The 27,135-nt window shown below is 33.2% G+C and overlaps 1 protein-coding gene across 1 annotated transcript in view; it reads left to right on the top strand.

Moving 5' to 3' along the window:
• GRIK2 (glutamate ionotropic receptor kainate type subunit 2) overlaps positions 1-27,135 on the top strand; it is a 347,786-nt gene that overhangs the window by 208,958 nt on the left and 111,693 nt on the right. The window contains exon 12 of the mRNA XM_050972903.1: positions 9,794-10,017. Coding sequence (XP_050828860.1) covers positions 9,794-10,017 — 224 coding nt within the window. The remainder of the gene's footprint in view (positions 1-9,793; positions 10,018-27,135) is intronic.

The following is a 27,135-nucleotide window of genomic DNA, read 5'->3' as shown; positions in this document are numbered from 1 at the left end:
TGTTCTCTCTGTAAAAAAAATAAAATAATGTATAACAAAATAAATGCTGCTGCTTTGTTTCATTTTTATTTTCCTTCTGGGTTTGTATTTTCAGCTTTTTCATGTTTTATTTATTATTTATGTATTTCCCCATTTTTCTGTTTAGCTATTTGAAAGCCATCTCTTATGTGCATTTTTATCTATATGCATTTTTATTTATTTACTTTGCTGATTAAGCATTACTATTCTATGCTGAAACTCTCTTCTCTGAATTTCCAGTAATCATTATTAGTTACATTTATTAAGCAATGTTGGAACTCCAGCACGACTGTCTCTTTAAATAAAGCTACTAATTTGCATTATTCAATATTTAAAAATATATTCCAACTTCTTCCAGTGATTCTGTGTTATGATATAGCGCCCATGACTATTTAACTCTTAAGTGCCTGTAACATACCTTTCATATGTGTTTTTGCTGTTTTAAGTATTCATATTGACTTCCAGTTTTTATTGTTTACGTGTTTCCTTTCCTTGTTAAAGCAGCATTTCATTTCTGTGTGAAACATGTCCTGGGGTCATAAGATAATTTCCTATGATAATTTGTAATATGCCAGAAAATATCACTTGTCCTTTTAGTGCTTTTCAGTCTAATTGCTAATTCATTAATCCACAACTTCAAGTGCTCTGACCTTTTATTTCCAAAGTAATTTGTCTCAAGCTGAATAAGTATCAGTGTGTCCCTGACAAGAACTAGTCATATCTCACCCGTTGCTTAAGATCCTGGTTTTCACTTAAAGTGAACTGTATATATTTATAGACTCACAAAAGCTCTCTTCAAATATATTTTTGTGTCTGAGTTTATCAATGAAATTCACTCAGATATGCCATACTATGCACCTTGTGTTCCTTTTTTGTTTATTTGTTTGTTTTAAAGTAAAGGATGAAAGAGATGGTCTTCTACATGACAATACAATTTCATTTCAAACTAACAGCTAAACATCCATCTCTACGCTCACAAGTTGACAGTTTTCATGGCTACTCTCTAATAAAGGTTATATATGATATTCCATTGGAAAATGTCCAAACAGATCCTAACTCAGCAAAAGTTATGCAGAAAGTAAACTTCAGATAGAGATGCATAAAACCACAAAAAATTCCAGAGAAACTGGAAAAAAAAGTCAGTAATCAAATATACCAAAGAAATACTTATCCAGAAGTTTAGACCAAGTCTAAAAAATTATGTATTCATTCAGTAAGGAACATATATGTGCATATACAAATTCCCTATTAAATTGTTACTGATTTCAAGTACTGTTAAATTGCTACTGATTGTTCAAGTAATGTCAAATTGCTACTGATTTCAAGATGAAGATGCACTTATATAGCAGCAGTTTTAAGTGAGAAATTTGTTTTCCGAAGAGAAAGGAATTTCCAGACAGTCTGCACTTAGTAAAGCAAAGCCTAGCAAAATTTCTAATAATGCAGTAAGGTGTAGAGAATAACAAAGTATTACAATTTTTCCTAAAGGGTTATAAATGTTAATTCAGTATTTTTTGAGCTAATGGTGTCCTATGCTTCCTAAAGAAACTGGATGAAAAATTTTAACTACATTCTCAGTGATTTGACACCAAAGATAGCAGGAGATTTTGACAGTAGGGTCTTCAAAGTGCTCTGAGATGTATGGATTTTTTTCTGGAGCTCTGTACTCCAGGGGTAGTTTATTTGAAATTTCTTGACACTAAGAGTAAGTGATTATTGTATTCTTGTTTGTTTAGCTGCAATATGACATTATATTGTTCTTTTACAGTTAGGGTGTTATGGACATCTCTTGCTAATGTACTTGGGCTAATATAATGATTAGTTTTCAGTTATAGAGAAATATTATAAAGCAAATAGTTGTAACTAACTTTCACTGTGCTGCCAGCAAAGTGAATCATAGTCAATCAAGGAAGTGGCATGAAGTTTTTCAAATGAAACTCCAAACAATAATACTTTAGCTCAAGTATCATCTATGCTTACAGTAATGATTAGGAATTGATTGGATCCAGGGTTAGGGCTATATTCATAAAAGTATTAAATTTTTCATATTCTCATACCTTTATCTGATCTTTTACTTTTGTTGCTATAATGATAGTAAAGAATGGTAGAAAATAACACTGGGATTTTTGTTTCTATGTGTATGCCTGCTGAAGTGAAGTACATGAGAAAAATAGAATTCTCTAATAGCAGAGCTAATTTCCATTGGGCCTTATCCCGTTTATTAGAGATTATTAATAATGCTGCAATTGGTCTTTTATCATCTCCAAAGAATTTCAACATATCTCAAATTGAATGTTTCATGAAAGATAGGGAGGAGGGGCTGTGGAAACCTTGAGTATGTCAATTTTCATGAAAACACCATTTTGGCAAAAGAGCTTCAGGATGTTCTTGTGGGAGATGTGTCTCTGGGAATGGTGACTGAAACACTTCATCCATACTGTTTGGGGAACTGGAAAGTATCAAGTCTGATCTGTTATTCTTAGGGCTACAGGATTACTCCAGAAAAGAGCAATGACATATTTCTGTGGTGGTTTTTCCTAACTGAATTTTCTTTTCTTTGTTATTACACTGCATCAATAATATAAGTGTAGATCTTCCCATAGTTTTTTACTTTTACATTTTGGAATTACAATATTACAATATTACACTAAACATTGTTAAACATTACAATATTTCAATAGACCTTTTGAGGGCCAGAAGGATTGCTTTCAACCTAACTTGAAGTTCATAAAACATGGGAGTGACAGCGCTGAATGCTGCATATGATATTTGAAATAGCTCATTTTTTTTTCTCTCCAGAAAAACTAAGTTTAATTAGAGAATTCCTGCTGGTTTAGTACTATCTTTCTCAGGGCATTGAAAATAATTCAGTTGTTAAAAAAATTATACAAATATCAAATGCAGTTAAAAAAAGACAGTGGTTGAAACCTTACGTAAGTCCAAAATACCTGAAATGAAACTGATTATGTGTGTCTTAGGAAGAAAATCATGTTACTTCTGTTTTTTATTTGATTTCTATTTCTAAAATTTTGTTTTATTATTATTATTAAAATTTTTTTCTTATTGTTTATAATGATAATCAATTTTAGTTAAGTCTAAGACCTTGGAATCTAATGCTTAATTGAGAATTCCAGGAGGTTGATTTTGTTCATATTAATAAGTTTTACTCCATTAAATAATTAAGCTGATGAAATTATAGCTTTCAAAAATTGTAATTGAGTATTGTAAATCAAAAAGAGGTGGCATATTCTAGAGTGATTTACTTCCATCCAAATGATATGCAAAAGCATTATTTGATTCCATTGTGAAAAATTGCAGACGACAAAGTAATACAGAAAAATGGGATTAAGTCAAATTTGACACAAGTCAAAATTTATTGTGTGATTAAATGAATTCACCAAAACATATTGATAAAACCCTATTCATTTGAGAACAGAAGTTATGTCAAAATTAAAATATCTAGGAATTTTTCTGTCCTGAGTGGAGTAACTGAAATTCTGGGTGACAGCTGGTTAGCAATGGGGAAAAAACCAGACACTTCCAGGAAAGTATAACAATAAAAATGTTTTCTACAAAAAAAGGAATCAATGCTACCTGTGTACTTTATTTCAAGAAGATGTGCTTCTGTATGGTGTCTAATAATTTTAATGTTTGTTAAACATCTCTAATACAAAAATACAATGTTAGAAAGAGTGTGTAAAACAGCAGAGAAGAACTGAAACATTTTATTGCAAACTATTCTAATTTTCATTTTTTTCTTAATGGGAGAGTCTCCTGTTCCTGAATCTGAGCCACAGTATCACAGTCTTGTAAATTTCTTTGACAATTTCCTCTTTCTGGGGGTATGTAAATCCTGCTCTTCTAACAATTAGAAGAAACCTTTGTACAAAAGTCCTGAAAGTGATAAAACCTTTTTTTTTTACTGTTGAAAGGGATAGTCACCCATCTTCCTGCTACATATAGTTTCATGGTCTACTGCCTCTAGTCCTTTTCCATACAATTTGCTTACATGTTGACAAAATACTTTACCAAAATTGTATGATAAATCAACAGACAGAAACTGTATCTGTTTTTAATGAGTACTCATATTATATCTACAGGCTATTGAATCTTACCCCTACCAGCAAAGGCAAATGAGAATTGACTAGCATATCCCTGAATAAAAGGAAACAATGTAAATTAACTAATTAGAGAGTTCCTGTTGGTTTAGTACTATAATTTTTCCTTGACTAAACATTCATGTAATAACAAAGAAACAAACAGAAAACAATACCAAAAGTCATTTCTAGACAATGCTATGTTGATCAAAACATGGTTTATCCTGGTTAAGTCACTGAAGGAAGCATTCCATGCACTCCCTACATTCCATTTTGTCTAGGTGAATTCATATCAAAAACTGTTTTTTATGGTAGTGGACAGAATGCAAATTTCCTCTACAAAACATTTTGCCTTTAAAACCTCTAGGTAAATGATCCTCTTGATTTCTTGATCAGGATCCTCTCTAAAAGGAGAGTAGATGAAAAAACCATTAGTTACCACTGCTGCTCAAGATTTTGCCAAGAAAAGCATTAACCATGCTGAAACAAGAGTTTCTAAAGGAATGAAACCAATGTGCAATATTACTGTCAATGAAATGAATTTGAGTAAAACACCTGTCTTCCATGACTTGCTTTTGCTGAACAAATACTGAGAAACACCTCAGCACTTACAAACATATGTGTTAGGTTAGCCAGTATCTTCTGAAACTGTCATCAAATGTCACTCCCTTATGGTAAAGTACTTCATTATGTTAATAAAGTTGCAACTGCTACTGTTCCATCTATAAGGGATATTTTTAGCAATTAAGTTTAAATGATACAAATCAGGATCCCCAAAATAAGAAGTTATGATGTCTATATTCAGCTATAAAATCTGTTTTTTTTTTTTTTAATAACCTTGTGGTGTGTTACTCACATTTGGCAAAGGTAATAATTTCTAGTAGCAGCTTTCCAGGACCTGTGAGGGGGTTATCAAGAAACTCCATCTGGGCTTTTCACAGAGGAGCCTGGCAGGAAGACCAAAGGCAAAAAAGCATAAACTGAAAACCTCCAAGGGTGGAAATTGCATAACCTCTCTAAGCAGCCTGCTCCACTGCTTGTCTGCAGAAAGTTTTTCACTCTGTGGATAGACAAGCAGTGGACCAGCTTATCTGGAAATGTCATGTAGTCATCTTCCTTGGAGGTTTTCAACACTGACTGGGTAAAGTGCAAAGCAAACAGTGTCATCCATGTAGTTGTTTTGAACAGAAAATTGCACTAGACACCTCCTGATCTCTCCCCACTTGAATTGTACTATGATCCTGTGAAAGGTAGTAGAGAAACAATTCCTGTCAAAGTAATTTAAGTGTCTAGTTATAATAAAAATAGCCATAAAGCCCTAAAAAGTTCCTGGTGGTTTCACAAGAAGTGAAGATCTTGTGATAAGACTAAAAATTTCTTGTGGCGTATAAAATTTTCTATAATGTAGCAGCATGAACAAGGCAGTTTAGGATAGATTGCAAGCTTAAAAGCAAATTACAGATGTTATCTTTTCAAATCAGTAGCAGGGAAATGCACTTCTGTGAACAGGAATAATGCATAAGGTCTCTGTGCATTAGGAGTGTGTTAGACAGGTTTAAAAATTTGAAGCTGTGCTTTAGTCTTCGTCTTTTATCTTGAGGATGCATTTTCTCCAAAGGGAATGTAACAGAAAATCAACTCAGGTTAACAGGCTCAAAAATTTGGGCTGAAGAAATTTACAAATTGACTCAGGGTTTTAGGCCGAGGAAACACAGTGGATTAAACAAAAGCTTTATGAACTTTTTCCTTCAAAAAAAGGCAAGTTCCTTGATTTTCAAGAATAATTGCAGGCAATAAGTGCATTACTACCTGTAGAGAAATAAAATTATTTAAATGCCTTTTCAGTGTATGTGTAGTTTTGAGTATATTATACAATTACAATATGATTGTACTGATTGACTGAATAAACAACTGAGAATTGATAGTGCATGATTCCCTTTGCATTTCTGGTATAAACATTTATGATTGCTAGATCAATGCAAAATGTTAGGAGCAAAATTCTTACCAGAAGACTCCATTCACATTGTCTAAAATACTCAATTATTTTGGTGGAATATTGTATAATTGTAGTGTCTAATTTAAAATAACTATTAGCCATTTTATTTTTTCTGTGTCTACATTGTATTTAAATTCTTCGTTCTTTTGAACAATATAGGTGAGACAAATGCTTTTATAAAATTATCCACAATAGAAAATTTAACTGGTGTTTGTTTTACCATCTTCCTGGTGTTATTAGTAGAACCTATGAAATCCTTTCAAAATTCTATTTCCCCAAAAATTATTGTGATTGTTCTCCAGGTTTTATAGAGTTAATTTTCACAGAAAAAGCATCAATTTCTGCAAATATAAAATTTCTGTGCATGCTATGGCCATACACTGCTCAACATTAAAGTGCAGATTTCTTGCTGAAATTATTTGCTTCTGCAAGTATAGATTGAATTCAGTATAATTTTAAAATCTCTCTTAGAGGTTGTGTGATAAATTTCACCCCTGTACAAGTGAAAAAATAAAATGTTCTCATTTTACTCTTTGAACACTACTGCATGTAAAACAGTCACTGAGCAAACTGCTTGGAAGTAAAATGCAAGGGAAGAAGTAAAGGAGGATGACTTCAGCCTACCTTAGGCATTTCTGTATCAGAAATAATTCAGGGTTACCTTGAGCTGTTGGTGAATGAGCATCCTGCTACGGCACGTGGTAGCAAGACAGGGAAGATTTATACATGTGTGAATGTTTATCCTTTGTCCCCACCCTGGTCAGGTAGGTGTTACAGTCAGGGTTATTCCCACCTGTATCATGAATGAGCTTCTGGTACTTTCAAGGGATGTTTTACTGCCTTACTGTTATGGTCAAGGGGGTGCCTCATTGCTCAGCTGGTTTGGTCCAGGTTTATCAGGAGCTCCTGAGTTCCTGAGGGGTGGTGTGGGACAGGAAGGGAGAGGATGCACAACTGCAGCTTATTATCTGCAGTGCACTCCTCTGGCACATTACAGACTAGGCTGTACAGCTCCATTTTGATCAGGACCATGCCTTGCATTGAAATGTCCTTGTCAGACTGTTTCTAATTGCCATTGTAACCTTCAGTAGGTGCAGAATTTTTCTTTGTGGCAGCTAGCTTACCTCACCAATCCTTGGATGCTGTCATAAAAAAAAAATGCATCTCAAGAAAGAGTTCAGTGTTATTATGGATTGTGTTTTCAGATAGGTATATCTTTTATTCATTTAAATAGAAGCAGGTATACGTTTATTACAAAAAAGCAAATAATTGATTGCTGCCAAGTGAGACAAATATTCTTTGTAATGGAACTTATCAAAAAGCCATGTTAGGATACGCTAATTTGTTAATGTTGTTAAATATTGACTGATAAAATACTAATTTTACACTAAAAGAAAACTAAAGAGGATTATATTCCTTGTATAACTTCATTATAGTGGAGCATAGGAGAAAATGGTATTGCATTTCTGGAAACTTGGCCCTTGCTTTCTCTTACCAATAGTGCTCTTCCCAAAAGAGCACTTACCAATAGTGCTCTTTTCAGAATGAAAAAATTGCCAGGACAATTGAGTATTTTGGAGCTAAAAAAAGTTAAGTTTTGTTTGGAGATAACAAAAGTTGCATGTGGTAGCATTGCATTTTTAGGTTAGTTATTTCCTCAGTTATTAAAGACTCCAGATTTATTTTTTTTTATTAGATGCTTAATTTTTCTTATGGTGATATTCTAGTTCAAGAATATTAAAACAGAGTTATTCAGCTCTGAAGAGAATCTTGAGATGTCAAGTTATGTATGTAAATTTTATATCTGTCCTCCCAGGCTGGGATATCTGTTCTATTCTGTCATATCAGACATATTATTTCTTGATCAGTTACTTTTCTAATTTCATCTGCAACTTGGCTCCACTAGTGATAGTTACAACTTATATTCATTTGTATATGTTCTTGTTTCTATCAAATGACCAGGGTTGGATTTTCCATGGTATTTATAAAATAAATTATTTATTGTTCATTAATAATAACTTGTTATTATAATAAGATCAAAATTCGCATCTACCAATAACCTTCCAAAAAATCTAATTTATGTGTCCTTGGGAAGCTGCCTCTTCTGACAATTTCTAGTCAGTTGCCTTCAGACTCTTCAGTTAAGGTGGGCTACTTGCCTCACAAACTAATATTGGGTTGTTATGGTCTTTAAAATTCTACATGTTGACCTACAACTTTTAGTTCAAATTAGTTTTAGTTTCTTGCTTTATCATTTTCTTTCTACATCAGCTGAAATATCATCAATAATATGCAATCTATAAAAATTCATCCACTGTGGAATTAAGCCTTGCTGTTTTGATTAATATCTATAAGTTCTTAATACCAGTGGAAATGAAGTGCATGTACTTTTTTGACCAGTAAACCTTACCAAATAAAATGAACAGTGCCAACAGAATTTCACATTGTAACTGACTACAGTAGATCTAATTATGTAAATGTTCATAACAAGAATAGACCACAGAAGAACTTTGTGTAAGGTGAGAAAATAAAAATTAAGGGGAACACTGAAATGATACTTTGCATGGAAGCTTGAGTTTTACACAGTAAACACAATATCAAATGAGCAAAAAGTACTTAAGTGTGTGAATTTATTTTATTTGGAATCATATCTCTGTATCTTAAAACAGGCATTCTAAAATGGTATAATTTGCAGCTATGTTACTTGGCTATATTACTTGGGTAACAGTACTCCATGGTAGCTATATAATTTCTCCTATTATATGCCTATATTTTGGTATGATTTATAAAGAATTCTTTTTACAGCTTTTCAGTTCTTGTACTGTAAACTTTCTCACTCTGAACTTTCCTCTTTCTTATGTGCGTATCCACAAACATATACACATTTATACATGCACAGGAGTGTTTCAAGAGCTGTTGACAGAGATTAAGAGGTAGATTTTATAGATTTTTGGTCACTCTGATTTCCATTAAGTTTTGATTAAAAGAATAGCATAGGGAATTTACTAATCTCCTATGAATTATCCTTAAATAACTAAACCTAAATGTTAGTTGACAGAATGCATTCAATTGATGCTTTCATTTTAAGTAGTCCAACTGAATAACAACTATCTGTAAGTTTTGCAGTGATTCTCTCAAATGAGTAAGAACATTTGTACTTTATTAGAATGCCCTCAGCAACCTTACAGGTGTAGCAGTTTCAATTTTAAGCTGATCTTCATTTTATACCATTTTTATCCTAAAATATGAAGAACTGCTTCCTGGTCCTTTCCCTACACTTGTACTAGCATATTCTCATCTGCTTCCCAAATACATTTGCTTCTGAAGAACACAGTGAGGCAAAGACAAAGACAAGACATTTGTTGAAATGCACAATAAATAAAGTTTTAAAGTATATGATAATAGATATTCATGTTTTCTGCAAGATGCAATATTTTTCTTCACTTGTAGGCCTGTACTAGTGCTTTTAATTTTTTCTAAATGCTATGTCAATCTAGCAAAGAGGAAGGAGAATAAATCTGTTTTCCTTACTTATAGGGAGAAGAGTTTTAAATTTCAGGCAACCTAGTGAAAGAGCAAACATCCTCCATACAAAGTTTGTGTTTTGCATAATCTGATTGTCTGCTTCAGCCTGTTCCTTCTGACTTATGGCCTTTTTCTCTTTTTGTATTTCTGTCAACAGAAAGCTGACCTTGCAGTTGCACCATTGGCAATTACCTATGTTCGTGAGAAGGTCATCGACTTCTCCAAGCCCTTTATGACTCTCGGAATAAGTATTTTGTACCGCAAGCCCAATGGTACAAACCCGGGCGTCTTCTCCTTCCTGAATCCTCTCTCCCCTGATATCTGGATGTATATTCTGCTGGCTTACTTGGGTGTCAGTTGTGTGCTCTTTGTCATAGCCAGGTAACATGTCAACTTTTGTGATTTTTTTGGCAATTGTTACCATTTTTTTCTTACTAATAATTGTCAAAAGTCACAAAACTTTTCTTACTTTCATACTCTTATAATTAAACTTCATGATTTACAGAAGAATAATGACGAGGGTTCTCACTATTGATATTCTCCACTGCCATACTAAGTCTCCAGTTTGTTACTGGATTTTTCCCTAAGTCTTGAGTTTGCTAGGTAGATTCCTTTTTTTATTTAGAAATATAGAGACACTAGAAAGTTTGTAAAATAGCTTTTCCCACTAAGTCTGCATTTAGAAACCTAAATGCAGACGTAGTGGGAAAAGGGTCTGCATGTTTTATTTTGTTACTCTGGTTTGTTTTTATGCTGCGGTGCTCAGTCTCAATTTGAGTGCTCAGCCGTCCATGCTAATTCTAGATGTCCAAACTGGGCCTCAGCCAGTTGTAAAAGTTTGTGTAGGTTACACAATATTTATTTTTAATTATGTGCATTTGAAATCCCTGAGGTACTTCACATTAAAATCTTTGAGTGGAATGTTTTTGGAAGCTTAGTTGAGCTTTTAGAATTAAGGAACTCGATACATTAATTGTTAAATTATGAATTGATTTTAAACATAGGGCTTACTTTTTATCTGTTTTTTTCAACCCAAATGAGCAGAAAAACATCTTTTGTCAAAAAATCTTAATATGTTTACCATTTCCTTCTTAACTCATTAGGGCTGAGTTCAGATGCTCACATAAATACAGACTTACATGTAGCTTTGGCATTTGTTGTGACAACAAAAGAAAAAGCTCAGAGGAGTGTATGTAATCTCTTTTCCCCTTGCAGTCACTTGCAATTTTTTTTTTTAAATCACACGCATATGAATTATATTGGTTTTTTTCTCTTTAATAAGATGAGGTCTTTTTGTTTGAGTTGATAATGAAATCTCACTTCAGTCCAGAGATTTCCATGATTTTTTACTGTGGTTCACAGTAGAATCTTCATATATTTCTTTTTCTATTGTGCTGCATTTAGTATCAGGATTCTCCATCTCTTTTTGATACTCTCTGTTTCATTTTGGAGAAGTTGTATCATTCCTATATTAGGAAGAAGCAATATTTTTAGAAACCAGTTTAAAGGTAATTTAGCACCTGTAGATGAAATACATGTGGTATTGAAGTAATATAGATAAAACTGAAACATATTTTGTAATGAAAGACTTTGCTGTGTACCTTTTCGAAAAGTCTTCTTTAAAGAGCCAGAGTTATCATGAAAGTTTCTTGAAAGACCCCTATTTTAGTGGACCATATAACCAGAGAGTACAATCTTTTCTGAGGTGTTCCAGAGAGTACAATAGTTTCTGAGGTGTTCCTGCCACACAGATACCTCTGAAAGGACAGCCGAGCATAAATCACAACTGTTATCTTGTGAAATGTGAGACATAAAATATTTATGCATATGTCCAAAAGTTTTAACCCTACTGTTATCACTGAAGGATGATGCACAGTGCTTTTGACAGGTAGCTCTGACTAGGATAGTAGGATTTGTATGGCTGAGTTCCTACTTATTCTTTGAAAATGTGCCTTGACATGTTCTTTAGGAAGTACAGATTTTCTTAAAGCCTTTCTTTTGTGGTTTTTTTTTTTTGTTTTTGTTTTTTTTTTTTTTTTTTTTTAAATTAAGCTATTTGGCTACTTGAGCTCACTAGCAGAACAGGAAAGAATATTTATTTTTATATAGAAACACCAGATAATAGAGTAATAATGCTGACTTTTTTTTTCACTGGACTGTTTTGTGATGAGCACCATAAATCCCTTATGTAATTGGAAGCATTATCTTAATTGTAAAGCAATACAGAACATATTTTATACTAGCAGAGAAGTTTTGTTTCTGTAGAATTGTATAAGATACCTTTTTTACTCATATATATCAGCCTTCACATCAAGAGATTTTCAATATTTTTAACTGGTACAATCAAATATTAATAACACATTTAGAAATAAAAGATGTAGGGTTATGTAAGACAATCTAAGGATTTTATACATAATGCATAATTACTTAATAGTATACAATAGCCTTTTCTAACATTATTGCTTGTAAAAGGAAACAGATCTAAATTAAAAGTTGAATTTCCTGCTGAATATTAAGCAGAAACAAAGGAAAACATTATTCAAAAGTTAAAGACCTGTTTGCAAACACAATTCAAAAATTTTATCTGTCGTGTAAAGAAAGATACTTTAAAGTGTGCTGGTGAAGAGGTCTTTGCAGCATAGTGGTATGTATTTTCAGTACAGATTGTAGGTTAGGTATTGCTGATGATATATTTTCCAGTCCTGGTGTTGTGAAACTCCTGGACTGCAAGCCACTTGTTTAATAGGGTCTACCCAGAGTTTCTTATTAAGAAGATTTCTATTCCATAACAATCCTTCCATAATGGATTTTTACTAGCAGTGTTTCATAATAAGTACTTTGTGTTTCATAATAAGGTGTGCCTTTGTTTGGAGCAGTGCTTAGTATGCCTTTTATGATATAATGTTTTGTAATTACAGCTCATCAGTGTGTTCAGTATAGAATATTTATTTTAAAATTGAAACCTCCCATTTTTGTGTCAAAGGTTTTGTGGCGTTGTTGTTTCACCATGTCTTCCTAACAATGTTGGCATGTAAGAGCTTCATACATCAAAAATGGAAAGTACCATTCTATTGTGTCTCTTGGATCCCACTCATTAATTAGTGCTATTGTGATATTTAAGAAAAGATGAAGAAATTAGTAAAAGCTTCAGGAATCTTTAAGAATGAATTGTTCAAAATACTTCCACAGAAGGAGAAATATAACATAAATCTATATCAGTCCTTTTCTTAATTTGCAAGAGCACTGGATTTTCCTCTCACATTCAACAAAACAAGAAGCTAGGAAAGATTTATGTGTTAGCTGGAGGGCTTTTCTATTTTATTTTCCTCTTGTAGTTCGCCCCAAAAGACAATTCTACTTTTGAACAGACAGATTCTGCATTGCACCTCTTAATCTTGTTTGTTGCTGTTGTTGAATCTCAGTAGTTAGGATGGTTAGTCTCTGGAAGTTCCTTGCTCTGTTGTGCAGACTGATGACTGATACATAATCCAGTCTGCTTGACACTAAATCTATTCATTTTCTGTGAAGTGAGAATTTCACATGGTATTTTTTCCTGTTGTGGCAACAGTAATAGATCTTTCTGGTGCTAGATAGCATTGTCTTTTTGTGTCTGCTAGCAGTGTCTTGTGTCATCTGAAAACTTGCTGCATTCAAATACCATACCTTTATGCTTCTGCCTTTACTAGTTTCTTTGATTAAGAATACCAGTTAAATTCACAGTTTAGATTTGGTTAGAAGGAAAACTAAAACCTCAGTAAAGCACACCAGCTGTTTTTTGCAATTCTGTCAATTACACATTTTCTGATCTGTATAAACAAAAATCTCAGTCAGTGGAATTTCTTTTATTTCTGTCTGTTGAACCATTTCTAAGCAACATGCTGTTTTCTTACAGTGTTGTGTATCAACTTCATAGACACATATTGTCCCTTCTTTTCCATCAGTCTGTGTACAAGAAAAAGACACTTCCTATTTTTGGCCTGCAAAATCTAATATATTAGTTTCTGGAGGATCCTTCCTTTATATGTAGGCATTATGAAGAAAACCAGTTTTATGCTTTGAAGAATGCTTAACATGTTTTATTTGCATTGGTCTTCCTATAAATGACTTTCAAAATTAATCTTCAGCTAAGTTTTCTTATGACTATATTGCATTTTTGAATCTCAGGCATAATTTTAAACTTCGATGTCTTTTTGTCTCTTTTCTGAAAACATAGATTGGAGACTAAGTTCCTTAAATGTTTTTATAAAATATTTTTATGCCTAATTTACTGGATTTCAAGTTATCCACTGAACACTGATGGATTTCTTTGTGTAGTAAGGTCTTTTTTTGCTGTGGACATATCTGTCTGTCATAAAGAAGTTCACTCTTAAGTGAGCTTTCTTCAAAACTGGAAGAGATACAGCTGCCTTAGTAAGGTACTTCATTTTTACAGATCAGATGTGAAGCAGATAACTAGTCTTGGATAAGATTTTCCACTACTGAGCTCCTGTGCTTTTCACACAGATCTGTCCAAAGTATCAGTGACTATTGTGGAAAGATACATTAAATTGTGCTCACTGCCATAATTGCTAATTTTAAGTAATGGGTTGTCATTTTAAAGGGCTTATATGCCTTTACTTGCAACATTTTTTTTGTTCTAGGATGTCCTACCTTATCCTTCCTTTGGAATTATTCTATTCTACATCTTCTAAGTCAATCCCTTACGCTGCTTCCAGCTGCCAAAGCATTTGTTATCACCTATTTTTCCATTTCCTCATAAGCACTGATTAGAGCATGATGAACATTGCCTCATCAACAAATTATATTTTTCTCTTACCAGCTGGAATAAAGCATAATTAAATAAGACAAGTCCTAAAATTCTCCACACATTTATCTTAATCTTTTCTCTGTGAAAAATCTTGGGAATAACCTGCTGCTTCAGACTGTAACAGATGCCTGGGCATTGTCTCTGGAGTGCATGCATATCCTTTTACGTCTCATCAGTCTTCATTTTTATTTTATAATTTTGATCAGCTGATTTCTGTCCTTAACCTTGCCTGCTTGATATTGAAACTACTTCTTTGAAACTACTTCTTGAAAACTACCTTGATGGAAAGGAATGAATGAGGGAATGAGAGGAAACCACTATTCCAATTACTATGGAGCTCTGGTTCCTAAACACTATGTTGATAGTTAACCAAGTAGGAAGTTAGCATATTTGCCCTTTATTTTTAACAAGCATTCTTTCTATGAGAATTTTATCTCCTGAAGTCTCCCTAGAGAACTACAGCATATGCTATGAAGTGCTTTCAGAAATAGATTCATCATCCTATAGGACAATCCAGACATCAACACTGAAATCTGATTCTCTTACAGAGTTCTAAGATAGTTTTGGCTCAATTGTAATGTAAAGTATTAATTTTTCCTCTGTTGTAATGCAAGTATAATGCAGTTGTCCCTCTGCTATAAAATGCTGTGCAAGAAGACAAGGCTAAAAGTATGTCAAAAATTACAAACTTACCAAAATTGTTCCTCAACAATTATTTCAAAATCAGAAAATTTTATTCCTTTGAAATCAAGTTGCACATTATGACCCTTAGCTGATTGCTTCAAAAAGATTCTGTATAGTCTGCTTCTTTTAGTATAACGTTGTTCTGGTTGGAAAGCAAATCCTTGCTAATGCTAGGCATCATCCTTACTGTGAAAAAAAATTGAGTGTTCCAGCCTCTGGAACACTGAGATTTTTTGTCAAGTATACCTGGCACATTGCATGACAAGAATTTTTCTCTCTCTATGATGATTTTTAAGCTTTTCTTATTAATTGATATATTTGTGTAGCTAAACCAAGAAATCCTTTCAGAGAATGCTCCAGAAAACTTACTTGCTGAACTAAATTTCTTCTCCTTTACATGAGAAGAGAGAAATTTTAATTTTAGAATTCTAACATTTAAATGAAGCTTCAATAAATGAGGTAATATAAAGAAGACACGGCAGTTATATCTTAATTTAATTCACTCATAAGCAAATCGTGAAGAATTTTTTTTTACTTAGTTATCCTGCTAAATGTTATAATGATGAAATTGTACAGTCATTTTATTTGGACAGCAGTCACTGGAAATTTTGTGAGCAAGACTTGTCCATGTTATTTCAAATATGCTCAGATAATTCTAAGTAAATTGGTTAAATAGTTTATTATATGCCATTTATGTTAGCGTAAATCTATAATTAGTAACAGTATTTGAGTAATTAAGTAATTTTCTGTGGCTAGCACACAGAGCTGATGATTTGTCTTTTTTTTATATAAAAACTGCAAAAAACCTGGAATTTTAATTCCTTCTCTTAGTCATCATCTAGGTTGTGCAGTTATTTTGAAAAGTTATGATTTAGATTACCATCAGTGCTATAAAATCTAAATGTTTTGGATGAGGATACGTGGCTTAAAGAAGGACATGCATAGCAATGAGTTAAGCAAAAATCTCTCCCTTTGTATTTTGACACTTACAAGAATGCTTTTGTCTCTCTGACTCCTCCAGAAGAAATTTGATGTTAGTTTATGAAATTTATAAATAAGCAACCCAGTATGGATCCTCATCCTAACCCCTCCAGATTTTCTTGAACCCCTTGTGAAAGCTTCCAATTTCCTTCAGCTGTTCAGGAAGACACAAGACTTCTAGGAGGTCTATGAGCCTACACACAAGCACATCATCTACATAATAACCTCTATTAAAATACTGTTAGAGATCACAGTAAGAGAAAACTTTTTTTTAAACTTCTTAACATACATATCCTCCTTACATTTTAGGGGTAAAATTGCCATTTCTCTAAATCCTTGCTACATTGGTGGTAGGTCAATCTGAAATCCCAGTGTTACTTGCTGTGCATCAAAACTATGAAAAAAACACTGCCAGCAAAATAACTAAAATGACTTTACTGAGGTTGGCTGAAAAAATCATAACCAACTGCTTTAGCAGTCCAACAGAAAATATAGTACTGCCCATTGGCTAAATCTCTATAGGCATGTTTAAGAAGAAAATTTTTCACTTGAAGAGGGTAAATTATGGATTCCTGTGTGAAAAAACTGAGTTCTTTTCCGCACCTTTCATGATGTAGGTATTTTAGAAAAGCAGTAGTTTGGTGATTTCTGCCTCAAGGAAAGCACCTTGAATTATGCATTTTTTGTCCAGCTCCCTCACCAGTATGTTTTATGTTATTTCTTGTTCCTTTGTAGATTGCCCTAATCAGATTTTTTTTTTTTTTTGTTAATGAAGAAGTATCTTAATGATGCTGTCTAGAATTGAAGATGGCCTAGAAACTCCATATTTTCTGTTATTTTTTTGTTCTCACTATTCTGGAAGACGTCTCAAGGGTCCACAAGTCATTACTAATTACTCAAGAACTTAGGTGTTTTAATGGCTGCACTGAATGGTAACTCTCTCCATACTTAAGGAATTTTGTGTCTCTTACTACCAGCAGCTCAATCTCTTCATTCTCACACACATATTATTTAGGTACCCATTATTCTGACTTTACTTTTAGGACTCCCTATATGGAGGTGTTGCGTATTTTAAAACATATATTTCCTCTCCATATTGATAGAACATTGCTATGCAGTCTTTCATAGAATCTGAGGCTATTTATGGAAATGTGTTTCAAAAGTCACATTGAACTTGCATTCTGTGATTTTTTATTTGTTTCAGTTACTCATTGACATATTTCACTGAGTATTTGACTGCCCAAACATGTCAGAATCCTAAATATACTTTTGAATCTCCACCATACCTTGAATCTTATCATCTCAAGGGTGTTCACTAAAGCCTTTGGAGAGAATTCAGTTTGATAAACAATCTTCACTAGTAAAATCTCCTAAGTTTTCATTGGTGAATAACTGATGAAATTATGGGTGTACTCGGTGACCTTCTATTTTGATTTTTAACTGACTATAATTGTTCTATTTGATTCATTGGGTTTCACAGAGTTCATTGCTAGACATCTGTCTGAATGCCATTCACTTTTTATCTAAATCATTATTTCTAACTGCCTGTGACAGTTTAATAATTACATTTGCATTCACTTCATCTTTAGAACAAGCTCAGAGATGCTGAAAGATATTATGCCACACTATATTGTCATTTCTTTTCAGACACACATAGCCTTGTCTTACACACTCATAATTGAGTTTACATGCCCAGTTTCCTGTAACTTTATTTTTGAACACTCTATGGCTAAGTTAAAATATTATAAACATACACACTCTGAAAATTGTTTTTGAAAGTATCTCTGCAGTCAAAACAGTGATATTTCTCATAAAAGACTTGTAGTTGTCTTTAGATAATTGGGTTTAACTGAAAGCAAAGTAGATGTCCTCTATCTAATTTTAGTTTTCGAATGTCTTGGATAAACAATTTCCATAAGTGATTCAAGACCTGGAGACTGTTTTGTCAAGAGTTCTATGGCATCACACAAAATAATGCTTCATATCTACTATGGGCAGTGATTTGTTAATTTGTTTGTACTGTATTAACATCCATTAACAAATAATTCCATAGTCCATGATTATAAAAATCCATCTTAGGAAGAATTTTTTTTTAGTTTTGAAAGATTCTTTACAGTGCAGGGGTTCATCCTTTTTTTGTCAGCCTTTGCTAATTACCAGCATATATAGTACATGGGAAGAATATTGGATTGCTTTTATGAAGTAGTTTGCTTTAAAATAAGTTGAGTCTCCAGAAAAAGTGCTACAAATTCATTTTTTTTAAAATTGGACAGTTTAATTCTGTTTTTTCCAAAGTTTCTTCCTCTATATGTAGCAAGTTTAGACTTGGCACTTTGTATATTTATTTAGCAGATGATATCATGGAACATTAAATGTGCCTAAAGAGAAGGTTTCCTCTATACATGAAACTGAATGTTTTTAAAGATAAAATGATCCTTTTGAGAAAGGTCAGTGCCTCTTATGTTTTTGGAGTTAGGGGACAGAAGGTTTATTTGTTTTAATTGAGGTTTAATTTATTTCATGTGTTTTACTCTGGCATGTATAGTATTTGTGGGGAGGAGGAAACTGTAACTCTCACCATAATGCACAGCAGCAGTTTTTCATGAGATATGCAAAACCTCATTCTCATGAGATATGTAGTCCCCCTACCTAAAGAATAGAACACAAAGATCTACTGGAATGGAAATAGAGTCAAGGATCCAAAAACATACTATAGTGTTTTCAAAAGATTTTGTTAATAATTGGTGTGAGTACTAATTTGAAAATCAATCAGCAAGTTAGCTGATTGACTGATTGCTTTGCCATTAGCACTTCTGTCTGAATTTACAGAGTGCCTGATATATTAGAAAATTAATTCAACCAGCAGCTGAACTGCTGGTGGTATTTTGTTTGTGTGTTTGTTTTGATTTGGTTTGTTTTTTTTGGTTTGTTTGGTTTTTTTCCCCCAAAGTCAAAACAGAAAACTGATGTAGGAGACATTTTATTTATTGAAGCAATTTCATGTGTGCATCTTGCTTGGAACACTTGACTAACAGTGAGCAGTCTCCTCATAAAAAAAGTAGAGGTTATGTTGAAGGGCTGGAAAATTGAATGTTAGGAGTCATGGTTTCTGTTTCCCCTTCTTCTGGAGGACCCAGAAAAATAAAATAATATTGAGCAAAAATAGCTGAAGGATTAAAAAGCACTTTTTATTCTAAATAAGCTAAACATACAAAAAAGATCATTATATTTTTGCAAAAGAAGTGAACCCATATGCAATAAATTTCTTTATTTTATCCAAAGAGCGAGAAGTAAACCATTGGAAGAAAAGTCAAGATGATACGATGGTTATTAACCTTGTAGAAAATTCTAGGAACAGATGTTCAGTGGAATGAAATAGCAGTTTATGTAGGATAGTGTTTCAGAGTTCTCTGTTACATTATTTGGTTTCAGGATTACTTGAAGGAAAGGAAAACTTGGATAACAAAAGTATTTTATGAATTTTACTCCTTTATTTTCTAAAATAGAGCTTGTCCTGTTACATGTTAAAATGCAGATGCAATTCTCAATTACTTTTAGATATTTGTAACTGAGTAGTCAATTTTCAAATTGTTTGGAGTGGTGGAACATGCCTGTTAGAATATAAGTGGTTTGTTTATTTGTTTGGGTTTTTTCTTTATTTTTTTCTTAAATAAGCATAGGTTTGTGACTTCAGAACCAGAAGTAATATAGCTAATGCAAATTTTCTAAAACCCTTTTTCTCTCAGTCATTATTATCCATTATATTCTGAGAAATAAGTTGAAGTAGATTTATAAATAGAGCTAAATTGAAGGGAGAACAAACAGAAAAAGAAAATCCCCAAACCAAAATAAACATAACAGACTTTGTGTATTTTTGAAAGATACAGCATTTATCTCTTGGAGGAAAAACTTATTAGACTTAGGTCATGGTTAAACATTATACTTCAAACCAGAAGCATATCTTTAAAAGAAGTAAGGAATTAAAAAGTGAATATTTCTTGACTTTGAGTGTTGCAAGTGTTAGAAAAATAAGATTGTTCAAGACAAGCGCCTGTAGACAGGCATATGGGAATTATTTATCTCTGGATCTTTCTGATTTAGCTGTTTCCAGTTTACCTTTCTTATGCAAGACTTCCACCTCTAACTCAATAGAGAGTATTGGTCATTTAAGCACTGAAAGGGCTTGATCAGAAATCACGCTGAAAAAATAAGTATGATAACTGATTTTGATACTGAAATTAAATCTGTAGTGTGTCCTTCAAGCATTTCTCTTTTATGTGTGGAGGTCATTCAGTGTTAACTCAAATCATGATGAAATTGCTTTTGTGTAAATCCAGTCACGCATTTTCAGGTTCAAGAATAGTGAGTGCCTCTTTGTTGTGTTGTTTTGTTTTGTGTTTGTGTGTTTTTTGTAATTTATTATAGTATTATCAAAAACTTTGTCTTACGGAACAAAGGTAACCTTTTTAGGGGAAAATTATTCAGCAATATTAAAAATTTTGAGCACCATGGTTAAAAATCCCACGTCAGCTGAGGGATATAGGTTACCTTATTAGAAAATAGTAAGTGTTTAAAATATCAAAAAGTTTGTCATTAATAATTCTTACAGTATATCAGAGACAAGTTCAAATAGAAGTAATTTTTTTATTAAATAGGGTTGTTCTGGCACATCACTCTCACAATACTGTTTGTTTTATATTGTGTTTTGTAGACATGGGGCACCTTCACTTGCCATTTAGGATTTTCCTAAACTCTTTACAACAGATACCCACAGTGTTACTCCAGCTTGATGAGATAATTCATATAATTGCAGAAGACTAAAAATAGCAAACCACCCAGATCTACTGCCTCTTTCCATTTTGTTTTCTTCTTTTCTCAACTATGTGGGGCAGGAATGCTGCGTGGAAAACTTCTTATGGGCTGAATAGTGAAGTGGTAGACAGGAAAAGAAGGTTATATAATTTCTTTCCATTCTTCTAGATATTCCTTGTTCTTTTTTGGGAGAAATGGCTTCAGTTTTACACAGAACAGGGTGCCAATTTGCTTTTAACTCATTTTGTTTGTAGAAGTAAAGATATAGTGTTCTGTGCTAGAGAACCATCACCAGGGATTTCAAGCAGTTTTCAGCCAACAGGTAGAACAGCAATTAGTTCATGTTCTGGAGAAATTTTCTAGATATTTTGGAGGGAAAATCAAAAGGCTTATAGTGTAATGAATGTTCAGAGAAGTTCCTTTGGAAGGAATTCCACTGCTTAGAAAATTCTCTGGTTTTGTGGCTGACACAATGTAACCAATGAGCCCAGTCCAGAAGAAAAATGGAAGCAGGCTGCAGAATTTTTTGCATTGCACTGCTTTGCTGTGCTCACAGAGCGTGGCAAATTTAATGTCAAGTTGCAAAAATACCTGAAAAAGGCTTCAAATTTGTCATATTTATCCTCCACACACTTCTCTCTCTTACTTTCTCTCTTGCTCTCCTCTTCTCCTAAATGAGCATGCTATAGGAGAGTCAGTACTTAATCTTGTCAAAATCTGGTCAATGTGCCCTTCATTTACAGCAATGAAAAGAATTTTCACCTTGCTTCAAATGTAACTGTAATTGGATAATTTACTAGGTGGACACATACCAGAGGCTCCTCATAACTTTCTGCTCAGCTGCTGCTAGAAGCTCAGCTCTGATTTAAGCTTAAAGGTCGATGGGGATTTTTAATGTTCATAACACCTTCCTCATCATCCTGCCCTCTATGCTGTGTAGTCATTTGTGCCTGAAGGAAAGCAAATGTCAACAGCAGTGTGAATGATGGTGTTGTGCCTCTATGCACAAATCTATATGAGCCCACAGGTGAAAGCAGTGAAGATCTCTGGGTGGTAGGGGAGGCTTGATTGGGCTTTCCTGTAAGACAGGACAGCTTTCAGAGCACCACCGAGCAGGGTCATGTCATATTGTTACAAAGCTAACATCAAATACTTGCTTTAAACAATTCACAGTTCAGAAGGAGTATTTAAATAATTTAAATAGTTAAATAGGAGCAAAATTTCTATAAATTACGAAGAAAATGGAGTGAAAAATAATTAAATTTCTTAAGAGGTTAGGTTCAGCAGTTATTGTTCTTCAGCTATGTAGGCAGGAGAATTTTTCAGTTTGCTGTTTACATTATAAAGCAATAGAATTTTGAGGAGGATTTTGAAAGAGAGGCATTGATTTTTGCCTTGAGGCTATTCTCAGTCTGGAGTCTGAGTAAGATTCAACTGGCACTGCTGGAATAGCTACACAGGTTATCCTATGGCAGTGACATTAAAATCACTTCAAACTTTGTCTTTTTATTAGAGAAGAGCAGTGGATATAAGAAACAGAAAAAAAGAAGAAAAACTGAAAATTTGCATTTCAGATTAGTTTATGAGGAAAGAAATGTTTTGAAAGTATTGAAACTTGATGGAAAGATCTGCAGATATATGGGAGAGGAGTATGCATTTACTGCCTTTGCAGAAACATGTAAATTGTTTCTCGGGCCTTTATCTCTGAGACATTGGTAGTTCAGCAGCTGAATGTCTCCAATGTTCTTTAACTCACATATGTTTGTTTTGACAGTTTGGTCAGAGGGAAGATAAGAGATTAAATTCAGGTAGCCCATGTGGTATTAGTAACAGTGTGTTTTGAGTACAATGACAAGGCTATACAGAATACAGAATGAAGTCACATGAGTGATCCTTGGTAATAAAAGAGTTGATGTAATTGACCTTCCTCAAAAAAGAAGAAAGATAGAGGCCTATGCATAGTCTGTTTCTGTTGAAAAGAATGTTGCTGCATACAGCCAGGAACAGTTTGGATCTACATTGTTGAAATACTACTTCTAGAATCACAGTTTCTTGGAAAAAATCTAAAAGATATACTCTGCTGAGTCAACACTTGAAATACTTAGTACCTTTGCAGAGTTTGATTAAATTGGAGAGCTGGAGGGGTGAATTCCAGCTGACTGATAGCTCTGTGAAGGAGGCATCTTGGTGGTGGTCATGTGAGGATGTGAGTTTCTGACTATCAGAGCTGTCAATCAAAGAAGCACTGGTATTTCATTAATATTGAGCTGAATATATTATAGCTAGCTCATATCCAGGCCTCAGGGTGTTATTTGAAGGTGAAGAAAGGTTTCTAGATAATGAAAAAAACCAAACCCAAAACAACTTCAAATATTTATCTGTGATCAGGATATGGAGCTGCAATTCAGCAGGGTCCCTGAAAAAAACCCTTGTGGTACAGCTGCAGTTATCATCAAATTTAAAATGTTCTTGTGTTTGAATTCCTTTAACCATGATCTTTCCCAAAGAAAGCCTGTGTGTTCCATTAGCTGTAACTGATATATTTGTACAATTATTAGTACAAATTTTGGAAGTTGAAAATCTTGAAGGTATAATCAGAAAGGAGGAAATATTTTGTAATCAACGGCCAGTAGTACAGGATTGTCCTGTCATGTTCATGCAGCATCTGGCATACAAGCTCTCACTGGTTTGACAGTGGCACAGTGGATTCCTAAATACTATGTATGAACATTGCAAAGTCTGGAGTTCAGGGCTTCCTTTCTGGCACAGAGGGCCAGAAATTCCCATATGATTAAATGCTCCAACATCCCAGTTATCCCACCCACAGTTCTTACCAGGATTTCCTGTTTCTTTAAACCACATCTGAGTGTAGCACAGGCCAAAACTGTGAACAGGAATGCTCTAACAAATAAATTGTATGGATGATCACATGCCATGCTGCAGTTTGAGTCCTTCCCTTCACTTACTGATGCAGATATAACCATGGCAGTTCAGAGAATATATGTATTCCTATTTATTGTAATTTTTTGATGAGAAATTAATCAAGCACTTAAAATGAACAATTATTGATACATTTATACTACATAGAAATATTAAGCAAAAATATTATGCTATTTTTTGGAGAGGGTGGAAAGACAAAGAACAACACACCAAAAAAAAGGCAACCAAATCTCTAAACCAAACCATAGAACAACAATTTTCCAGGTCTTAATTTGTGACGACAAAGCTTTGGTAATCTGAGTGACATATAAATGCACAAAATACTCACTATAAATAAATACTCCAAAATATTCCTCATGACCCCAATATAACACATTTAAAGTCTTAGTTTGCTGGTTTTATTTAAAGGATGTTCTATTTTGACAATTTTAATAGCAGAAAGAAACATAATGTTGGTCTTGAAAATGTTTAAATGGCTTATTCTCTAGGAAAAATCCCATTCAATGTGCCTATATTAACAGATATCCTGTTATGAAGTGACCCCAGGATAATAATTCTTTTAATTCGTGTCATTCTGATGGGTGACATTTAATGTATGGTGAAGGGCAGCACTGAATTGTTATGCACTCTAAACCAGATATTTCCTTTGCTGTGATGTTAAATGTTAGGCAGGAAGGTAGTCACAAATTGGATAGAAAGGCCAGATTTGTTATGCAACCTTTGAATGACATAACTTTTTAAAAGAAGTCCATATATTTTGCACTGTAAAATATGATTTCACTTTATTATGTGCCTTTAGGGGGTCCTCTGCAGAATTGAACTCTTCCCTGCAACTTGTGACAAACTCTTGAGTAAACTGAAAAAATCACTAAGTGCTTCCCTTTTAAAAGAGGGAGTATTTGAATTTCTCAAGTGCATTTCTCTCTTATACTGTGTTCTATTCTCTTAAAGAGAAATAATTATCAATTTATTTTTCATGTTTCTATTATAAAATAGAGTATCACTGTTTTATATTACAAATTTACAGTCTTATTCATAGATACTGAATAACCATCTTAAAAGTTTTATTTGGACCAAGATGGCAAGATCCTCTAATCAGTAGGGCATATGAATCCCTTATTATTGCAAACATGCCAGTCAACAATATGAGCAACTTTGCAAGGCCTAGTAGAGAGTTACACACTGTTAGACTAAGTTACACCAAACACTTACAGACTGGGTTTCCTAATAAAACACATTTCAAGGAAAGGGCAAATATAGAACATGAAATTTAAAAATTATAGGTAATCCTTCAGGGGCAGTGGTTGGTGTGTGTTTTTATTTAAAAATAATTAAATGTAGAATGAATGCAATGCGTTTGCAGCTCCTATCCTTTATGTAGGATGTTGAGATTTCTTAAGGTAGGAAAACTGACTAAATATAGTCTTTGAACATGTGTCAGCTTGATAAGTACTCATGTAAATTAGCTTCTGAGAACTCAGCCCACCCTTGCAGTTTAGGAGCATTACAAAACCTTGTGAAGTCCCTGACAGTGATAGTACATGATAGTTTTATACTATAGTATATATACTAGAGTATTTATATATACTATAGTATTTATACTAGAGTAGCATTCTCCAGATAAAATGAAGAAATCCTTTGTAAAGAAATACGTAGTTATTAAGGTTTACACAGATCTGTTATTTCTTATGTAGCATATATGATTTCTTCCCTGGAAGCATGAAAGGGTTTCTTTTCCTTGTTGTGTTAGAGCACGGGCTAAACATCAGTGTGTGTTATTTCAAAAAGTGGATCTAAGATATTGCTAACATTCTGCTAAGGCACACTGTGCATATTCTTTGAATATTCTTTGAATGCTAACAGATCAGATTTGCTGATTTTCTTTGACAATAACTTCCGAGTTCCAGATCAGAACTTCATTTTCTTCAGTTTTAGTAAACCACTTTAGTGATTTACTAAAACATTCTTGAAGGTGTGTTTTGGGGAATATGAGGGAGAATCCATGCTAAAATTGCTTTTCTTTAGATTTAATAGGAGCAGATCAATCATTTTACTTGGAACAAGTCAAGTTATTTTACATAACAAACTTAGCAGAACTTTATTATTTTTACAATCATATTAGGGTTGCTTAGTAAGTCATTCTTAATTCAGGAACAATTTCAAGGCAATGGAGATAATAGATACTTCTTGGAACGAATATAAACAATGTGTTATTTAGCATATATGAAAAGAATTCAAAATTTAAGAAAAATATATTCATTTTATTTTAAAACAATTAGAGTGCTGTTTCATGGTTTCAGGATGTCAAAGTGTTTACTTTGAGACTGACATTCATAAGCATGGCAATTTGAAAGATAGTACTCTTCATGACACACAGTAGCATTATTTTTTTTTGTTGCCACATGACAGATTACTTTAGTTCAAATATGTGCAGTTTTACTAGAATTAAAAAATCCAAGGATTCTTTATTCTGGGCTTAAAAAAAAGTAAATTATGCTATATAAAATAAGTCCTTTTAAAACAGTAAAAGGGTACAATTAGAAAACAGGAATACAAAGGAGAAATGATGGAATTATAGTGAAGAGAGAATTATGTGGAGAAAATAAATTATACTTTACTGTTTGCCCTTTTTCAAATTTCAGAAAAGGAAAGAACGTTAAATCAAATTGAAGATAACAAATTTAAACCATAAAAGATAATTTAATTACTTTTATTCTTGTTGATTGTTAATTAACCTCTGAAACTTTTCTTAGGCTAAAATAAAAAATTAGTGCTTTGCAATAAAACTGTAGTGATTAGACATACAAATGCATCTGAGGTAGTGCTTCATTTGTGAAGCAAGGGGTGGAGTTCATAAAGAAACTTTCTCAGTAGCAAATGGGCAATTTCAATTTTCATGCTTTTCAACTTTAAGTTTTTTTGCATCTTCACATGAAATACTAGTACTAATACTAGTCAGAAACAGAATATGTTTTTGTACCAACATTTCAATATCTCTTTTCAGAGAGCAGTAGTGTTGAGGAAAAAAATCACCTGTATTTAAATAGCAGGCATTCTCATTTTCCTATGTTAATATTTGCTATGATAAAAATCATACCTATTGTGAAACTTTTAGTAAGATAGAAAACCTACTTCATAGATGGTGCACTGTAATGTCATTTTATTTCATGTTCTGTGCATTTCATTAACCTGTTTACACTGTCTGTTGTGGAAATTCTTTGTGCCTCAGATAAATCCACAGGTCAATGCATAGATTTGGGAAATTTTACTCTAGG

Source organism: Serinus canaria, chromosome 3 (genome assembly GCF_022539315.1).
Source record: "Serinus canaria isolate serCan28SL12 chromosome 3, serCan2020, whole genome shotgun sequence".
Classification (NCBI taxonomy): Eukaryota; Metazoa; Chordata; class Aves; order Passeriformes; family Fringillidae; genus Serinus; species Serinus canaria.
This window is presented reverse-complemented; position numbering and strand designations above follow the sequence as displayed.